Source organism: Vanacampus margaritifer, chromosome 7 (genome assembly GCF_051991255.1).
Source record: "Vanacampus margaritifer isolate UIUO_Vmar chromosome 7, RoL_Vmar_1.0, whole genome shotgun sequence".
NCBI lineage: Eukaryota > Metazoa > Chordata > Actinopteri > Syngnathiformes > Syngnathidae > Vanacampus > Vanacampus margaritifer.
Genome location: NC_135438.1, coordinates 12,106,762 through 12,126,626, shown reverse-complemented (window position 1 = coordinate 12,126,626; position 19,865 = coordinate 12,106,762). Strand labels below are relative to the sequence as shown.

Sequence of the window (19,865 nt, the reverse complement as noted above, 5' to 3'; positions counted from 1 at the left end):
GGATATTCCCCCGTGGCATTTTACGTGTGTGTGTGTGTGTGTGAGTATGTGTGTGCGTTTTAAATATGACCACTTATTAGTAGAAGAGGGATACTATTTTGTGAGTGTTTTTTTGTTGTTGTAGTTAACAACACGGGTATTGGAAATAATTAACATGAAAAATAATTGCTTTATATTGTTCTTAAGTAAATTTAAAAGCTTTTTCACGATTTAATTTAAAGAGTTGAATCAGTTTCACTACACACACACACGTATGGTGTTACCAAGTTAACATCGCCAAGTGTTGATAAGTATGCTATCATGCTAATATTCAAAATAACATTCGGTGGCCAATATTACCCGCCAGGTGGTGATCATTCCGTAGTCACGCCACAAAATTGTGTAATGTGTGTAGTTCACGTTTAAGCATAAAACGACGTCATACAAGTCAAAACTGCGACAATTTGCCACTCAACGAGCACAGGCGGTTCGGCTACTGTTAGCCTAAACAGTCCACTTCGCCCTCTCCCATAAAGTTAAGCAAAAACTTCCCAGAGCTTCACTTACATCTTTGGATCCCTGCTTGGGGTTGAACAGGTTGAATCGCTGGAGTCGTGCTTTCATCCCATCCGCCATAAACCTGGCATACACGGCAACTGTTGTTAAATAGCTCAAAGGCAAAAAAGCCCCGCTCCAATATTATTTCATTGCAAAGTTGATCTGGCTCCCAAACTCTAAGGAGCCGGAGATTGCGCATCAAGCTAACCAAAAAGTGTCGGCACAACATCCGTTTTTTACCTTTCAAAGTAAGGTCATTCAGTAGATTTTATACATTCTTCCTCACACATGACTCGGGTAATATTATTTGTTTTGTACATAAAGCAGGATTCCTTCCGTCTTCAGTGCTGGTAACACGAAACATATTCATGCGGCTAGATCCGCCAATAAGAGGAAAGACCCGCACTCAAATCTCACTCCTCTGAGGTTCACCAGTAGACGGTTGCCGGCAGACAAATTAGACCGCTACACTCGGAATGAATGTAAAACATTTCCTGTGGAGAACACACCCAATCGGGAGAACAAACCCTTTGGGATGTACAGCATTGCAACTGAACAACAACTTGCAGTTACATTATGTCCAACTAGTTTGAACGTTTTCTTTTTTTCACACTTAGGCTTTTTTTTTGGATCGAGGTGGTTGTTCAGGTTTGATTTGTCGTAATAATTAAAAATTTTGTTTTAACGATAATCGACTAAATTTAACGTTGCATCACCGAATCGACTTTTATGAGAGCTGCAGACCACACGTGGCACACAAGATATACATCAGTTCGGTGTTGCTGCTGATTTGTTTTTTCTTTGAATTTAATTAACTAGCATAGTTTTGCTTTGGATAGCTTTTACAAGTTGCAATTTGTTGCATTTTAATAAATATGACAAAAGCTACAGCCATATCATAGCGAATTGAATTGTAAACCCACTGAATCAAACCGAATCATTACAGCCCTGAATTGTATCGTGCCTCATGTGTGGAATGATGCATACAGTACTCATATTTAATAGATTTCATAAATTTAATCGCATTTACCATTTTGGAATTGGAGTATATGCGGAGTACCTCCATGTGGAGTTCCATAGGTGTCTGTTCTTGGAGCCCCCCCTTTTCCAATTTTTGTATTAAAAACAGTTCTGTGATCTTCACCTTGAGTAGCACGAATCTGTGCTCAATCCAGCCTTACTGAATTGAGTTGGCATCAGTTCTACACATGCTTTCTTATAGGTTTTCTTCAGCCTTCTCACCCCCCCCCCCCCCCCAACCACGTTAAATCTTGCATAATGCAGTTAGTAAACTTTTTTTTTATTAGGCTATTGTCACGCAAAACATAAACAATGCAAATGCATGTTTAAAAAAAAAAATGAAATAAATTTGTTTGTGAGATTAATATTAGCTGTGCAACTGGAAACTAATGAAAGAACAGATCCCAGCAAACAAACGGGTAATAGTGACACCTAGTGGTTACTTTAATGGTATTTTAAAAATCTGTAAACACACACACACGGATGCAATGGCAGTAATGGGCACAAGGTAAAATATGATCATCACCATAAAATAGCAAATTAAATTTAAAGACGCCCTATGGAAGAAAAAGAATATTGAATCGCTACTGCCACGTGTGGCCGAAAAATAAAATTGCACACTCCCTTCTTCACTTGCACGCTGCACGCACTCGTATGAGCACAACTATACTACTGAAAACCGATGCATGAAATCATAATTCAAACAATTCACCTGGGGTTTGTTTACTAGTGGTGCAAACTACAGATCGCTTGAACTTATGCCACCTACAAGTACGTATGACATCACGCTGAAAAGGTCTTTTGGAGGTCGCAGGATCGGAGCCCTCTTTTGGTTTGTTATTTCCTGTAGAGAATACGTTTACAGGTCCAAGTGTGTGCACATTTTTTTTTTGTTCCTTGTTGCTGTTGCTTAAATTTTAGGTAAGAGTTCAAAGCCTAACAGCTGCGTCCAATGGCCGCATAAATCTGTGTGTGCATGTGACCAAAACCAAAGTCAGTGTGACAGAGTTGAGCGACAGGTGGTCAGCCCTCCCCACCTTCCCCCTCCACACACCCACACAGGCACACACTAACAAACTCTACAACAACAAACATCACTAAAAATGGCCAGAGGAAATAATCACCATAGTAACATAGTTGTACATCCTGCTCGGTACAAAGGGTTCTGAGCTCGCGTTAAACGCACAATAATCACTGCAGAGTGAACAACAGACAAAAATCAAAACAATATGCAGTTTGTATTAAAATTGTATATCAGGCTATATCCAATAGTATAAATACCACATATTCCTTTACTACGAAGTAGCGGGTATAGTGACACCATACATAAGCGGTAATTAAAATTTCTGTTGTCGCTAACCATTTTCTATAGCATTTACTTGGCGGACACGGAAAACTGGTCGTCAGTCAAATGCAGGGAAGATAGACAAACAACCATTCACACCTTTTGGCAGATTTAGAATCTTCAGTTAACCTCAGAAGCATGTTTTTGGAATGTGCAAGGAAACAGCAGTATCGAGAGAAATCCCGCGCATATATACTAAAAGGGAGGGCTCTGAGGACAAACACCTGTGGAACACCACATTGGAGGTACTCCGCATACAATGGAAGTACTGTAATCCGAATAAATATAATATTTTTATTAAATATTTTAAGTCAACCCCCAAAAAGTTTTTTGACAATAATATGTCCTATGCAGCCCCACTGGTCTAAATATGGTATTCTGGTTAATATGGCGTTTGGTGGAATATGAGTAAAGCAGCAAAATCCAGCTGTTTTTATCCATCTCAGGGGGCGGCCATTTTGCCACTTGCTGTCGACTGAAGATGACATCAATGTCGCTCAGGTCTCAGGTAACAACCAATCACAGCTCAGGTTTAGAAAACAGGTGGCTGTGATTGGTCGTTGCCTGAGCCCCGAGCAACTGTGGTGTCATCTTCAGTCGACAACAAGTGGCAAAATGGCCGCCCCCTGAGATGAATAAAAATGGCTGGATTTTGCTAAATTTGCTTCATAACTCTTATTCCACAAATGTAATATTAATCAATTGACTTCCACTTTAAACCCAAGATGAATATCCACACTTTAGTCACATATTATTTCAAATATTGTGTTGGTGTAGTCAGTTTTGGCATAGCAGAGATGAAGGCATTCCAAAGTAAGAAACACATTCCTATTCTAGGGACACTGTTTATGTATACACACTGACATGTATTTACATGTCCACGCAAGGTCATATTCATGCTGGCTGCTACCTCTTTGTTACGTGTCATACATGTTAACTAAATGAGGACAAGCGGTTTAGAAAATGGATGGATAAGAGCTTTCACTAAATTTTCTGAACTCCTCTAAATAGAAAAATTGTCAAGCAATAACAAGATCAATTGTTTGTTAACTTGAGCAAGAGCTTTGGTGGCAACTTGTGACATTACAGAAAGAGCACAAAGGACATCAGGTAAGTTTTTCCACAAATAAAAATAAACATTAGCCAGTGATTTAGTGACTATATATACGGACACCTACACACACATTTACCTTGGTGCTATCCTGGCACTTGAACACGTAGCAGGCACAGCGTGGAGCATCCCTGAGCAGGCATCCAAAGCTGCTGGGCTCCTGGCTGTTGTGAATGAGCTTGGTCACCTGGTGGGGTCGGCACTCAAACAGCACCGTGTGCGTTAGGGGGTCCCAGAGCAGCCCATCGGCCCGCACGCAAACACAGCGCACCCACGACGGCGACACGCATAGCGACACCGACGGGCCGGGTTCCTGTGACCTGCTGATGTCGGCCACCACCCAGGGAAGCATCGCCATGGTGGTCATACGGTGGACCGGGAGAGAGCCGATTAATGTCAGCTTGTACTGCACCTCCTCCACCTCCACTGCCTCGTCCATCATATCGCCACAAGTAGACCCAGATGACATTGATGGACTGTGATCAAAAGATGAACGAATCGACTTCACTTCAAAATAAAGTCCCTCCATGGCTCTTCCTGGGAAACACAATATGGGAAATTTTGACTTTAAAGGAGATATCCATCCATCACATTGTTGTAGAAAGCGATTTTCAAATCACAAAGGCTGCCTTTTGGAGAGGGGAAAACTCTTGTTACTCACAGGGGCCCCAACCTGCTTGGAGCACCCGGAAAATTCCTCCCCCTCACCCCAAGATAGACGCCCGTAACAGTATTTAGAAGTGCAAGGGGTTGATAGGTGATCATTCAGAGAGGGTTGTGCTCAAATGACCACCTGGTGTTGTTTGCACTTACACCGTGACAAGGGTACCACACATGGCAGCAATACTACCGGGATCATATTTTATAAAGCAATCTTCTCTTCAACATTGACAAAACGTGGCAGATCGAATCTACAATTCCGTCATAAATTGACTCAGAGAAGCAACCACTCTATGAAATCATTAGGCAGCATCAGAGTCAGGATGCCCACTTGAACACGTACGCAGCTTTACAACAACACAGCAAAATGATGCTATTAGTACAGTTGTAATACCGTTAAGTTATAGTGGGTCATTTTACGCACGACTTTACGCACCGAAACATCGCCTAGCTATAACCTTTTAAACAACATCGAAACAACTCATTGGAAATTCTCCCATCATTTATTTCTCTGATCCCCTTACTTGTTTAGTTTTGAAGCGGAACCAAGAACCACAGGTCCAGTGAAGAGATTCCACGGAATTCGTGACGCCCGCCCGGTGGACACCACCACACAAATGAAGCAGGAGAGAGGGAGAGAGTGGGGTTGGTGTTTCGTGGTGATTAGTTGGGAGTTAAATTTAGAAGAGAGGATCCTCTCTGCCTCTCCATGAACCACCAGGCCGACACATGACGAGTGCGTGGAGCATGCGTGCACAATACCGAGGGCACGCCCACCTTTAACCACGTCAAGTGTATACAGTAAAGTTCACTAGCTAGCTACCATATACAGGTACTATGTACAGACACTACTTCCGGGTTGGTTAGGGAAATTTAGGACACTTCGGCTTCAATAAACACATTTAAGTCATTACTAAATACGTCGGTTTATTTATTTTTTTAGACAAATCATTATTCTGTTGTATGAATAGCAACAGGTGGATAAACAGGTTAATTGAGCTTCCTGCCATCCACGAGTTGCGCAATCTATCACTATACAGTACATTGATTGCTGTCAAAGATGAATACATCCACATTATTTGTAGTCAACAATCAAACCGATTCAGTGAAATTGTATAATTTATCACTGTGAAATAATTATGCCGTTTATTGGATATTGTCAATAAATACCAGTACAAAGATTGTAAATGCGTTAAAGAAAGCAAAAAATAAATTGGGATCAATGGAATACAGTGTTTATTATTACCACCGTACTCAAAGGAAACAAGAATGAATATCTGTTCACGTGAAAGGAGTCCCAGCAACTTCACGGTAAATTAAAGTAACTGAAAATGTACTGTGCATATCAGGACAATTCAAAAAATAAAATTAAAATCTTTTAAGATAACTTTGCTTTAGATACAATTTACGACATATGGAATATTGTTCTGTGTTACTAGTTTCCACTGGTCCTCTGGTCAGCATGCAAATTGAAATTAAGACATAACAACAATGTGTTTTAACGCATCAGTTCTATTCTGGTTTTGGTTGCAGTTTGTTCTTCTCTGGCTCAAAGAAGTTTTCAACGATGGCATCAACCAGTTGGTCTAGTTCCTTCTTCAGATGCTCCAAATCACTGTCAACAGAAGGGACCATTATGTCAGAATGAGCACGTTTCTCTGACTTTAAATTGGTGAGATTGTGATTTTTGTACCTGTTACCAGGGGCTGCACACAGCTCAGTGTAATATTTGATTTTGGGTTCAGTGCCGCTGGTTCTCATGGTGGCCACGCCCCCGTTGGAGAAGGTGAACGTGATCATCTGAATGGAACGGGAGGTGGGAAGAATCTGGGGACCAGACAACGTGCCTTTTTGAATAAGAAAGGCATTTTATTTATTTGGTGTAGTGCAATTCGATTTTTCAAAAGTAAATTATTTGCCTTGGCTAATTAAAGGTTGGGATACACAGGTGTGTACAATTCAGTAGCCAGTGTAACCGTCTACAAAGATTTGAGTTAATTTATTGTTCTGACATCGTACTGTAGAACAGCAAGCAGACTCTTGATTTTGTTTTCACATTTAGCTGCATTTTTTCTTTTTCAGGGAAAAATAAATAAAGGTTGGCACGTACAGCCTTGTTATCGTGCTGGTTGCTATCGTAGCCGGTGGTCAGGTCGCGGACAGCAGTGATGGAGAAGGGACCACATTTGCTCGGGTAGGAGTCCTTGCCGCCGCTGTAGTTGCGCAGACGCTCAAACAAGCTGCGGATCACATCCTGGTCATGGCAGATGAAGTAGGAGTTCTTACTGAGGTGGTAGCCATACCTGTGAGGAGGGCGGGGTGCAGAGAGAGATAGGGAGATAGAGAGAGATGCACTTTACGTTTCAGTACCTCAAAAATGTTAATCCAGAGGTACACTTTAACTCAAGAGAAAGTTGCAAACAATTCAGTGTGTATTAAGAGTGTAATTATTGGCAAAAATAAATAAATAAACGCTGCTTGGTTGTCATTTTGAACTGTGGATTAATCCACTTCAGCCGGTAATGTGCATTGCAAAATCAACAGTCAAAGTTCGTCCAGATTTTTACATAAATTTTTCATTTTTATGGAAATTTTTTTAGTCTTCTTGTGAAGCTATTCTGGCAGCAGTGCGCAGTTCTTGAGAGAGCTAATTTTCAATGTAAGGCCCGACCAATTAATCGACCGCCGATTATAATCAGCCGATTACTGGCCTTCAAACATCGGCCAAAACAATTGGCCAACTGGCCAATTATTTTTCCCTTAAAGCATTATTGAAAGAAAACTAAAGTTTCAGACACTGCGAAAGTACCCTGAATGCACCATTTTGCTTGCATAGCATTAGCAACTAGCAAGTGTGTAGCATAAAGTTATTCTAGTTATTCTGGTTGTCCCTAAGCATCCTTTAAGCTGTTTTATGACACCGCAATAGGAGTTAACTGTAAAACTAAACACACGACGTTAAGAATTACATCCACTGTATATTTAAATACAAAACATGCTTCGCTTTTAAAACATCGCTAGCCTAGAGCTAATGCTAAAAGTGTAGGGGCGAAGTTAGCATGACGTCGGGAGTGTTTTTCCTTCAAAAAACGAATATCCACACACAAATCTTGTGGGAACACATACCCACAGTTGAGATAACACTACGAAAAAGGCACAAATTCTTCCCAATGTGTGAAAAACAAGTTAATTTAATAGAATTCAATCGCAACTTTCTTCTGTACTCACTTTATGTATGTATGCCATGGATGCACGGCACCACACTGCCCCTAAGAGGCCAAACCGCACATGAACAGACACTATTTGTTCTTAATGTTTTTTCAGTGGCTATTATTTTACTTTGTTCTATTCTTATTTCACGTCCTAATTGTTTTAATTTGTCATTGCCCTGTCAAGTTGATATTTCAAGGATTCAAAGAATTTCTTTTCTCAAAAGTCAAGGATGCAAACATCCAAGGATTTTTTTTTTTGTCTGAAAACATTTCCACTTGACATGGCATGAAATACAATCCCTGAGGTCCCAGGTTAGCCCAGTAATTCCCAAAATTTGTGGAAATAACACAAGATAAAAATATATAAAAGATAAGGTTAATGCTTTACAACAGTTGTAAGTTATGACTTCATTATTGACACATAAATCTATACAATAACCTTATGTATACTTCAAAAATCTTTTACAAGGTCATACTACGGACTTGTCATTCAAAGCAGAGAATCTTAATAGCGAAGGTTTGTGCATAAGTGACACCCATTGAAAGGGAATTGGGTGGGGGGTAATGTTATGCATTGTATGTATATTTTTAAATAATCTGCAAATCAATCGGTAATCAGAATTTTTTCTGCCAAAAATCGGTATTTGTATTGGCCTAAAAAAAAAAAAAAAAGTATACCGGTCGGCCCCTAATTCAAAGTGTGACTTTCTTACTCTTCATAGATGACTGTGAGCTGCTGGGAAAGACTCTTGTGTTTAGCGGCCAGGTAGGAAACCATTTCTCCAGCTATTGCAGCAGCGCTCACCCCATCTTTGTCCAACACTGAGGGACTGCACATGTACCCTGCAACACACACATACACAATGAGCAATGCAATTCGATGACTGCTGCTGCTTTGAGATCCAACACAATACGCAGGATAAAGAAATGTGCTGGTATAGACGCATTCAGTCTGATCAAGTGCTGAAAGTCATTATGTTGGTATAAAGACAACAGATGACCCATCCGTTGTCTATACTGCTAATCTTGTTTAGGGTCATGGGGGAGCTCAAACTTATTGCTGTAAATGAGAATTTTATTATTTTTTGGTGTATAGTAATTGACTTGATTGACTGTTAAAAAATATCAGAGGAATTCCCAATTCAAATGTGATCATGTCTTGTGAGAGGTTGGCAGAAATTCAACAGGAAGTTGTGCTAAATGTAAATCACATGCAGACTTGTGAGGCCACAAATAAAATGACCTTGTGACATCAGGAGGATAATTAGAATTACTGTAATTGAATGCTACAAAGACTTCCCCTCTATTACATCGTTAACATAATAGGATAATTGCCAAAGTCATTTTTTAGCTTACTGTTGCAATATCAATATAAAATACCAATGTGAGTGTCAGTCATCCAGATTCCATGTCATAGTAACCCGCTAGAGTATAATCGGGGCAAATGGACTCCTCCCCCTTGTTCACTTTGTTACGCTTTCTCTAGTTTGGCAATTATGACGTTAGGCTACCGGGATTTGTGTGTGTGCTTACCGATGGCTTCCTCAAAGGCAAACAGAACAGTCTTGCCTCGATCCAAAAGGTCCCGTGCTCTATTTCCCATCCATTTGAATCCTGTCAGTGTTTCCTATAATTGAATCAGTATTTCTAGTACATGGCAAAAAAAAAAGCCACTTTTCAGCTGCGTATGTGTCACCTCAAAGTGGAAGCCTTCCTTGACAGCAATGGCACGTAGAATCTTGGACGAGACGGTGCTGGCCAACATGTAGACGTTTTTCACAGCACCGTCATCGGGGGTTTGCTCTTTCCAGCAGTGGAACATCCACCAGCCCAGTAACGCTCCCAGCTCATTACCGCTCAACACTCGCCACTGGCCACTGGCAGACAGCAAGAAGACAATATACAGTGCCAGAGAAAAATAGATTACCATTGTGACATGTCTACTCTCCCACATAGTATTAAACAGAAAACAAAAAAAATATATAAACACCTCTCCTGCCTCTCAGCGACAGCCAGCCGATCAGCATCCGGGTCATTGGCCAGCACCACATTGGCCCCCTCCGTCTCCGCCAATGAAAACGAGAGGGTCTACAAAACACATGTACAAAATCAGTGCCCCTTACACATGTTGGTTGGTGCGTGTTGTGTTGTGTTGTGTGCATACCAGAACTCCCTCCCCCTCCTCAGGATTGGGGTATTTGACAGTGGGGAACTCGGGGTCCGGCTCTTTCTGTTCCGCTACAGCATACGGCGGGTGAAGGTCAAAGGCCTTGAAAGCCGACTGCACAAACGTGTGGCCAACGCCGTGCACTGACGTATGTACGATTTTCACCTCAGAACGCTTGTTTAACTCTCTGGAGGAGAAAAAGAACCACAGGCATGACTTTGAATTTGAGTGCGGTTTAACAATGTAGTATTTTTTACAGGTGCTATCATATTTTAGTATAGAGGATTAATGTGAAAAAACAGGCCATGTCCAGATTAAGACATGTACGTTTTAGTTGTTTTTTTTTTTTTAAAGAGTTTCACACGTTCAGTAGTGTTTGCTATTGTGTGTTTAATTTCCACGTCAATGTGGACAACATTTTGCTCTCAGTATTTAAAGGGGAAGTCAACCCAATTTGTTTCCTTTTTTTTTTTTCCTGGAGAGCTCAGTATTGTTTATTTGGTAATGTTACCGATTTGACATGTCATCATCATTGCTCTCTTTTTTTCTTTAAATTTAATTTTATTTAAAAAAAATAAATAAATTGTGTGCATGTGAGTGTGTGCGTGCGTGTGAGTGTGTATTCATTAATTCACCTAAAACCTATTAAAAAATCCCACACCGTTCACCTAAACCGAACACTTCCAGCCAGAGTCGTGAGGCCGTCAAGCGACCCAAGGAAGGACCAAAGAAAAGAAAGGAAAGTGACCCATTTTTTTCCCAATGACAATAATATGTTCTATGCAACCACACTAGTCTAAATACTGGTTAATATTGCGTTAGTGGCATATGAGTTAAGCAGCAAAATCCAGCAGTTTTTATCAATATCAAATGGCGGCCATTTTGCCCATGCTGTCGAATGACAATGACAGTTGCTCAGGGCTCAGGTAACAACCAATCACAGCTCAGCTTAAAAAAAACCCAGGTGAGCTGTGATTGGTCATTGCCTGCAGCTGTGATGTCGACAGCAAGTGGCAAAATGGCCGCCCACTGAGATGGATAAAAACGGCTGAATTTTGCTTCATAATTCATATTCAACAAATGTAATATCAATCAGAATGTCATGTTTAGACTAGTGAGGTCACATAGAATATTATTATTGTCAAGAAACATTTAAAGTTGACTTCCCCTTTAAAAAAAAAGAGCCCACTTGTTTGCTATTTACGTGACTACCTGTGAAGGCAGTGTTTCTGAATGGCTTTGAAGTAGTTTGTGTGGATGTCCTTATAAGGGTCTTTGAGCAGGGGGCTCTTCAGGGCTCCCTCTGTATTCCAGGACTCTGACCAAGGCTCCAGATTCTCCTCTATGGCCTTGGAGATGCCTTTGTCGTGGGGGGACACAATCTGGGCACCGTTGTCCCAGTAGACCTAAATCAGAGGAGGCAGGTGTAAACGGAGTAAATTCTTAACTCATTCACTGCCGTTGACGGCTATAGACGTCAAAAATTCTTTTTAACTATTTCTATTAGTTTCTCTTTTTTTCCCCCACTATTGTTAACAAGAGTATGAAAACATAAACATTTTTTATTGTACATTTAGAACAGATATAAAATTTGTGATTAATCCTGAGTTAAATATTAAAGTCATGCTATTAATTACATTTAATAATTTTAATCGTCTGACACCCCTAATTTTTTATAATCTTTTCTTCTTATTATTATTAGTTTTTATTCAGTCTTTTTATTCAGTTATTTAATCACTAATTTTATATCTGTAAAAAAATGTTCTAGGTTTTCATACTCTTGTTAATAAAAGTGGAAAAAATGTGAAACTAATAAATAGTTCAAATGAAATTTTGACGTCTATAGCCGTCAATGGCAGTGAATGAGTTAAAATAAAAAGTTTTTTGTTGTTGTTGCAGTTTTACCTTGTAGCCGTTGTCTTGTTTTGGGTTGTGTGAGGCAGTCACCATGATACCGGCACACAGGCCAAGGTGTGAAACCGCAAAAGGCTGAAGAAAAAAAAAACATCAGCAAAAATCAGCTTGGCCAGCCTTAAACATCTCATTAAGTTAAGAGAGGGAACTAAGTTATCAACAGTAAACCAACAGTAAAGGTGAAGGGTCATCCTAAATATGTTATGTAATGTGTGACAGTCAACTGAGAGAAGTGTGCTTTGGGAATGGAATTTGCTCTTGCTTGCTTTCGATACCAGAAGTGAACTTGATTGTGCTACTGTGATATAAACGATGTTAGCTGTAAATCATCAAGTTATTTGAGCAGTTGTAAAAAAAAAAAAAGGGGGAGGATAAAAGCTGCATGTTACCACAAAAGGAGTTGGGGTGATGTCAGAGAAGAGGTGCACATGAATGCCTCGGCTGATGAACACAGCTGCAGCCAGTCGGGCAAACTGCTTGCTGCTGCCCCCGCTGGGAGGGTGGAGTCGGGCATCGTAGCCGATCACCACGCCTCGCTCCTTGAGGTTCCCAAAATGTTCCTCCAGGTAGCGACAGAAGCCCTGTTGAGAAAAAAAAAAAAAAAAACAACGGGCAATGAGTGGAATACAAGTGGACAGTATGACTTCAAGTAAATGTTCAGTTCATTCCGTCTTCATAAACCGAAAATAAGGTTTTTTATATGCGAATGCAACTCGTCATCTTGCATGGTGCAAAAGATCCTTCGAGTAAGGCATCTTCAAATCTAAATCAGCATTTTTGTTGTGCCAAATCAATCGGTTCCTCCTCGTTCTATTCCGACCACACAATACTTTCTCACAAAACACCGGCCCTCATTCACAAATCCTCTGCCAAAATGTTTGAATGGAATTTGTTCTTGAGACAGAAAAAAACAACATCACTCTGTTTTCTCTGCATGCATTCGGAATTTCAGCCAAAATAGAACGTGAACTGAGCAACACGAGCATATGGTCTCATTGCGCTTGTGTGTGTTATGCGCTTATCTATTAACCAACCTGTGTAGTCTGGATGATAGTGAGGTCGTTCATACAGGCTATGCCGGGGCCCATGGCTGCCCTCAGACCTGCCGTACCAAACTCCATCCTGGAGGAGAAACATTTCTTTAGCGTCTCTACGGCGCCGTCCTTCAGCAGCTTCTCCACCGCAGAAACTGTCTTTGGATTCTAGGGAGTGAAAACAACTATCATTAGCAAACATATACAGTGGATATTAATCGAAAGAAAATCCGATTAATTGATTATTAAAATAATCGTTCGTTACAGGCTCGCAGCTCGAGTCGTGACAGGACTGAATTATGTTAGCGCAAAGTAGTCTGTGTCCGTTTTCCAATGTGACCTGATTAGTGACATCCCTTGTCAATTGGAGGCAATGAATGAATGACTGTTTGTGTTTGCCACATGCACATGATTTGTATTAACACAGTGTGTAAAACATTCTGTGAACATTCCTATCCTCCGTGTCCGTACGAGGATTTCAAGAATGACAGTGATAAAAGAAAAATGCAAAACACAAAATGTTTTGTTTATTAGCAGTACAGTTAATACACCATCGGTGATAATGATGTGTGTTAGTTTTAGTTCCCAAGTAGATTCTTTTTTGCGGTCATACTTGTAACGCAAATGGTGATTCATCCATCCATTTTCCATAGTTCTTGTAAGAATCACCTGTGAGTTCAAAACAGTGCCCTGGATTGGTCACCAAGTCACATAAAGACAACAAAACCCCAATCACATTCATATTAACACCTGGGGACTTTTAATGTGGGAGGAAGCCTGAAAGCCCAAGCAAGCCCTGGGAGATGATGCAAACTCCACACAGAGAGGTGGAGCCCAGATTCGAACCCAGCTCAAAACTGAGGTAGAAGTGCTAAATACAAGATCACCGTGCTGCCTCGAATGTTGAGCCATAATATTAACTCATTTACTGCCACTGATGGCTAAAGACGTCAAAAATTAATTTAAACTATTTTTATTAGTTTAACATTATTTCCCACTTTTGTTAACAAGAGTAAGAAAACCTAGATTTGTTATTGTTCATTTAGAACAGATATAAAATGTGTGATTAGTTGTGAGTTAATTAGTGAAGTCATGCAATTAATTATGATTACAAATTTTAATCGCCTGACACCCCAAATTTGTAATAATGTTTTCTTCTTCTTCTTTTTTTTTTAATTCATTAATTGCCATTGACGGCTATAAACGTCAAAAATTCATTTAAACTCTTTCTATTAGTTTAACATTTTTTTCCACTTTTGTTGCAAGAGTATGAAAAACTAGATTTTTTTTATTGTGCATTTAGAACAGATATAAAGTTTGTGATTAATCGTGAGTTAACTAGTGAAGTCATGCGATTAGTCACAAAAAAATGTAATCGCCTGTCGCCCCTAATTTTTAATAATCTTTTTTCCCCCCATGAATTTATGGCAGTAAATGAGTTAAACTATTAACACTCAAATCATCAAAATAGACGTTCAAAGTTATATACAAATACATTCATGTAGTGAAATAAAATACAAACATTGCAAACTACAAATTATTGAGTTCAGAGTTCATCTACTTACATATCCAAGCTCACTACGATGCCTTGCAGTTCTAGTACAGACAGGGACAGTTTGAGACGAATGTGTTTGTTTTATAGATTCCATGGAATGCAATTACAGGCTCGTCAAATGCTTCAGTGTAAAATACACTAACACTAGTTAAGTCAGTGGTGTATGATTCGCTAACATTAAAGGACTTGCTAACATTAGAGGAGGTAAGAAGCGTCCTCTCCTCATGACATTCAGAAAAATCCACTTTCTTACTACGTGGGATATTTCATGACAAAATAGCTGCATCTCAATAATGTGCAAACTACAACTTTATACGAGCATTAGGAATGTCGGAAAATATCAGATATTTCCTCTGGTTGCTAGCAGGCTAACACAGGCTAGCAGTCATCTTTCTTACCTTATCATATTGTAGCCATTGTCTGACAGCCTGGTCCAGTTTAGCGTCCCCGGTTTTGGAGGAGCCGTTTTCCATGTTGCTGCTTTGACAGATGACGGAGCAAGTCTCTCTAGCGAAGGTTTACGAGAGATCCCCCTCTTCGAAGCGCACACGGTTGAGTGTGCTACGTTCAAGTTGTATGGGAAAACCCAGAACTTCCTGTTTTTTCTTCAATGAGGAACGCGGTCAATTTACTCCTTTTCTTTCTCTTTCGTTCTTTCTTTTTTCTTTCTAACATCATTTGGAGTTCTTAACATTGACTGCTTAATATGACATACTTGTTTGCAGAACTCTAAGCCGACGTGTCGAGAAGAAACGACGTGGTACGTACAAACCGAAAAGTGCAAACTACATTTCATCAGTTACATTAATTTCCCATTTCGTCGTACTTTCACTGTTGGTGCACTGAATGAGTTTTTCTACGGAAGTGTGAGATGTCCTACTGTGTGAGTGGTCATTGAACGCACTTTGAGTCTCCTGCCAAACGCGAGTTTGAGTACAGTACTTGCTTTTATTTTGCGTCTCCACGCAGCTATCGGTCATTAAACATAAGCCACTGAAATATAAGCATGTTGTTCGTGTCTTTAAATGAAAAGACGGGTCGTAGTAATCGCGCGTAGTGTGACGTCATTGAGTGCGCGCTCCGCGGCAGGGGATACGATTGGTTTCGAAGTACATTGGCACAACACCTGTTGCGCAATGAGCGCTCTCGGCCCCACTTTGTGGAGCCTCGACTTGCCTTTACCTCTGCGTACGTGAAATAATTTATTTAATTTTACTCAATATAGGCTCCAGGAGAGGACCGCAAATTTACATCCGCATACGTCCAAGAAATTAATTTAACTTCACACAATATGGGCAAAAAAAGAGGAACACAAGATGCATGCTTTCCAATTTTTTATTTTAAATATTACATACTGATATTATAATTACTTTTATTATGATTTTTTACTAGCTTGATTTTTATTTTTTTTTGCTGCCCGCCCAGGCACTCTGGTAGTAGCCCACTTGAGCAGTTGAGTAAAGATTCATAATGAAACACAAGAGCAATGCATCTTGCACACATTTTTAAGAACAGCACAGCACTAACACTATCCCAAACTCAAATTCGAATACTGGATTTAATAAATGAGCTGTTCATTACTGTGATGTTGTCATATTTTATTGTGATATTTACACCATATACTGTAAAATAAAGAGCACGGTGAATCGCAATTCGAACTCAAAGCACCACTGTATGCAATTCTACAATAAAAAAAAATAAAAAAAAACACTCGCTAATTTCATGTGTTCCAATCAGTGGCATAAAATCACTTGCCTTTTAGAGCAGTCTTTTTTTTTTAACAATATGGGAGCAGTGACAACAATTCTTTTTTAAAAATGGAAACAAATTCACTTGAAACAGGAAGAAAGAGAGGAAAATAATAATGTTAGCGCTTTATTAATGCAAAATTACAAGCAGACAGACCATTAATCTTTTTTTTTTTTTTTTCTTGGGATGGACATGGTCGAGCCACCATGATCCAAGTTGTGGTGGCCCTGCCAGAACCAGTACTGGCCCTGATTTAAAATGTAAATTCTCAAGAACGTGTTGATTTTGTCCCATTTATTTATGAAATCTGTACTGGTGAACTTCGGGTGCTCCGACACAGTCACATGGTCACTGTTAATGTCGGCTCTGCACACACTCAAATAGACGCACACACGCAGGTTCATCCAAACGGCTATCGCTTGTGTTTCCTTTGCTTTATCTTAAACAGATTCTCATCTGTTGGAGACGTCTGTGCTGCCTTTTGTTTGTTTAGATGATTTTTCTTTTCATGTTTGTCTTTCTTTGACTTGCTTGGTGGTGTCCTTAAAATAAGACTATCATTGACTGATGAAGCTCGGTTATTGTTTTTACTCTTACTGTTCTTCTTCTTCTTCTTCTTCTCTGTTTTTTCACGCCCACCTCCTCCTCTGGGAAAATCCATCGCTTCGTCTGCGATGAGTCTGCGCGATGCGGGGCGCTCTTTGGGCACGGCTCTCTTGGGCTTCCACTGTTTGCCTGCACTCTCCTGTTGTCTGTGCTTATTAAATTTACTTTTTGGAGAGTCATTTCTGTCATGAAAAGATATATGGCTGGTGCTTGCTTTGTGGTGATAGACATTCCTATCAATTTTTTTGTTAAAGAGGTGGCCATTGCTTGCATGGCTGATTTTTTGTTTCTTCTTCGGAGGTGAAAGCCAAGTTTGTGACTTGTCGGGCATAAGGCCATTTCTCTTCAGTGCTGGGGGGGAAAAAAATGATAACAGTATTAATTTAGCAACAACTTTATTATTGTGGTTGGGTTACTCACTGCAACATACTGAGGATGGATTTTAATATTTTTGTGACCTGATTTAGCTAAATGAGAGTGTGATTTTTTATTATATTATCCAACCATCAATACTGTAAAATCCAGTGAATAACCCCAATATCCCATTTAAAAAGCAGTTTTTAAAATCATGTTTGAGAATCTTATTCTTTATTGTATGTTCTTTTAGTATATTTTAGTAAGGTATTATTTCTTTCTTTATTTTGCTTTTAAATCTCTTTAACGCTATAACTTTTTAAATGTATTTTTAACTCTTTGACTGCCAAAAACGTTATATAACGGTTAGTAAAATCATATGGAGGAGTGCCAAAGACGTTAAAAGACGTTTTTTCAAAACAGAGGTGAAACTAACCATTTTCTATTGTTGATTACTGAAAAACGGAATAAGGTAGAAACAAACTTTTTTTTCTGATGAAAGATGAGAGTCCAATCTTTCATTTGGTAGTATGTGTGTTTCCATTGTCCAAACACATAATTTTCTGTGGACCTTGAAAGATCAGTCAAAAATGCTTAAATCGGCTGGCACCCACGGCATCCCTTTTCTGAAAACGTCTGGCAGTCAAAGAGTTAATTTCAATATGCGATTAAGTTATGTAGTGTATGAAATGTGCTATAAATGAGTGATATTAACCCCCCGCCCCCTCTCCCCACATACTGCCTAGGTGCTATTAACTTAATTATTTTTTATTTAAAACAAATCCTAGATACTGCCTAGGTACTGGTAAACATCTAAACAAGGGGTCACCAACGTAGCCCTCAAGGACCACATGAGGAGCACGTGAGGGTGTTCCAAAAAATTGCTCACTGGTGATGGGGGTATTGTGATTTTCTAAGAATGTTGTATAAGTGATCATTTGAATGTCAAGAATGGGAGAGATTTATGGAAATAAAGAATTGTATATTGTTTTTTATTTCCTAATTATTGTGCGGAAAGCATTAACGTGAGTTTTTTTTCACATAAATGAATGTCATTAATTATTTATAATAAATAGAGCTGTCAAACAAATGTTTTCAGAATTGATTACCCTACTGATTATTAATCGATTACTCAGGTATTCACTATTCAGCCTGCCCCGCATTTTGAAGCAGAAATTTTTGTGTCGACCAATTTTTTTAGTTTTTTTTTTTTTTTACCTCACCCAGCCATAACAACATATATCAGTAAGCCACAATAATAACATATAACATTAATAATAACATATGATTCAAAGTAATTTGATGTATTTATTTCCCAAAAGTGTGTACCAAACTGGTAGCCATTTGTACTAATCAGAAGCCAAGAAGTATCTCTCAGCTTCAAAAAGGTTGGTGACCCTGTTCTAAACAAATAATGTTCTGTTCCTTATTAAGCCCCCCTGTATAATACCCAACCCTCCAGATTTAGGAAGTGTATTGGATCATATTATATTGCCTTCAGGCATGGTCTAACCTAGTTGAATACAGCAAGAATCTGATGAAATACTGGCAAATTGCCTTTCATTTTATGTGTAGATGATTACTGTACTTCAAATGCCTAATGTGTTCGTTTACTATGTGACCAACCTTCAACCTTGCCCTTCAGCCTGTGTTGTCTGCTTTTGATGTCTGTCATGGTGTCGTAAAAGTTTATGAAGGGCGTTGTAGCAAATGACCCCCTGGACATCCTCTGCTGGGTGCATCTCTGTGACACATAAAAAAGGAGCCTTAGTTGTCAAGTCAATGTCGTTAAAATGTCCTTTTTAAGTCAATACAGTATTTCTTTTTACTAATAAAAACAATTAAAAGAGATAAATGGGCATAAGTGTTTTTCACAGGACAGCGACGATATGAGATTCCACTTCAACAAGGTTAGTGGTCATTGCGACAACTTAGTCACCAGATTGCTCAGGTAGGTGTCAGGGAAGTATTAATTGAATGCGACGAGAGACGCAAAGTGAAATACATCTGCCATATCCATGCACTGATAACAACAAAGACACATTATATCCCGCTCAGTAATACTCACATGGCCAAAGTGTCCTTTTTTGGAACAGTTATAGCAGTAGGCGGGACTTCGGCCTTTGTCCTCCCCCTCCTGCCTTAAAGGAGTGCCCGTCTTGGTCTGAGCAGAGGGACACAATTGAAAGAAACTCTGACAAGAAGGTTTAACATTCAAAATGACTCTCCAGTTGTGATCGTATATAAGCCTGCTGGATACAATGCGCTTTAATCTTTTGCTTCTGCCATCATTCCCATGCTATTGATACCGGCCTCTGTGGTGAATATGGGCGGCGATAGAAACCGCTGATTACCGCGGCTATAGGTACATGCCTGTAATGACCCCCGTATGATAAGTGTGTGTATGTGTCACGGGGTCCCGTCCCCGATGGGCCAGGGCTCTGAAAGCCTTGCATGCTCCAGTAAGCACAGCAAATATACACTGATAAAGAGAAAGAGCAGAGACGCAGTGCAGTGTATTTACTGCTGATGTCTCACACACACACACACACACACACACACGCACACACACACACACACACACACACACACACACACACA

General features: G+C 39.7%; 3 protein-coding genes across 7 annotated transcripts in view; all 3 read right to left on the bottom strand.

Annotated features, from left to right (window-relative positions):
• The window catches only part of tbc1d1 (TBC1 (tre-2/USP6, BUB2, cdc16) domain family, member 1), a 39,980-nt gene extending 34,558 nt beyond the window's left edge, over nucleotides 1–5,422 (bottom strand). For 3 of the 4 annotated variants that reach the window (XM_077571223.1, XM_077571224.1, XM_077571225.1), the window contains exons 1-2: nucleotides 5,198–5,422; nucleotides 4,093–4,550 (exon numbers count right to left, since the gene is read on the bottom strand). In XM_077571223.1, coding sequence (XP_077427349.1) covers nucleotides 4,093–4,542 — 450 coding nt within the window. In that variant the 5' untranslated portion in view covers nucleotides 4,543–4,550; nucleotides 5,198–5,422. Of the gene's footprint in view, nucleotides 1–546; nucleotides 699–4,092; nucleotides 4,551–5,197 lie in introns of those variants that run through there. The other variant, XM_077571226.1, reaches the window with a different exon arrangement.
• Nucleotides 5,423–5,892: 470 nt separating this feature from the next.
• pgm2 (phosphoglucomutase 2) lies at nucleotides 5,893–15,386 on the bottom strand. Of its 2 annotated transcripts, none has more exons than XR_013294779.1 (13): nucleotides 14,954–15,386; nucleotides 13,001–13,168; nucleotides 12,356–12,547; nucleotides 11,958–12,041; nucleotides 11,265–11,458; nucleotides 10,050–10,239; nucleotides 9,876–9,973; nucleotides 9,582–9,762; nucleotides 9,419–9,512; nucleotides 8,599–8,728; nucleotides 6,784–6,976; nucleotides 6,367–6,520; nucleotides 5,893–6,288 (listed from the first exon to the last, which is right to left on the bottom strand). XR_013294779.1 is itself a non-coding variant. In XM_077570835.1 (13 exons), exons 1-13 carry the CDS (start codon nucleotides 15,026–15,028, stop codon nucleotides 6,186–6,188), a joined length of 1,836 nt encoding a protein of 611 aa, XP_077426961.1. In that variant the 5' UTR covers nucleotides 15,029–15,376; the 3' UTR covers nucleotides 5,893–6,185. The 2 variants fall into 2 exon arrangements, 1 of the variants encoding a protein (XP_077426961.1); XM_077570835.1 differs by having other exon boundaries at nucleotides 6,367–6,500; nucleotides 14,954–15,376.
• A 1,028-nt stretch (nucleotides 15,387–16,414) lies between these two features.
• zcchc7 (zinc finger, CCHC domain containing 7) overlaps nucleotides 16,415–19,865 on the bottom strand; it is a 45,279-nt gene continuing 41,828 nt past the window's right edge. The window contains exons 8-10 of the mRNA XM_077570834.1: nucleotides 19,333–19,428; nucleotides 18,891–19,008; nucleotides 16,415–17,261 (exon numbers count right to left, since the gene is read on the bottom strand). Coding sequence (XP_077426960.1) covers nucleotides 16,717–17,261; nucleotides 18,891–19,008; nucleotides 19,333–19,428 — 759 coding nt within the window. The 3' untranslated portion in view covers nucleotides 16,415–16,716. The remainder of the gene's footprint in view (nucleotides 17,262–18,890; nucleotides 19,009–19,332; nucleotides 19,429–19,865) is intronic.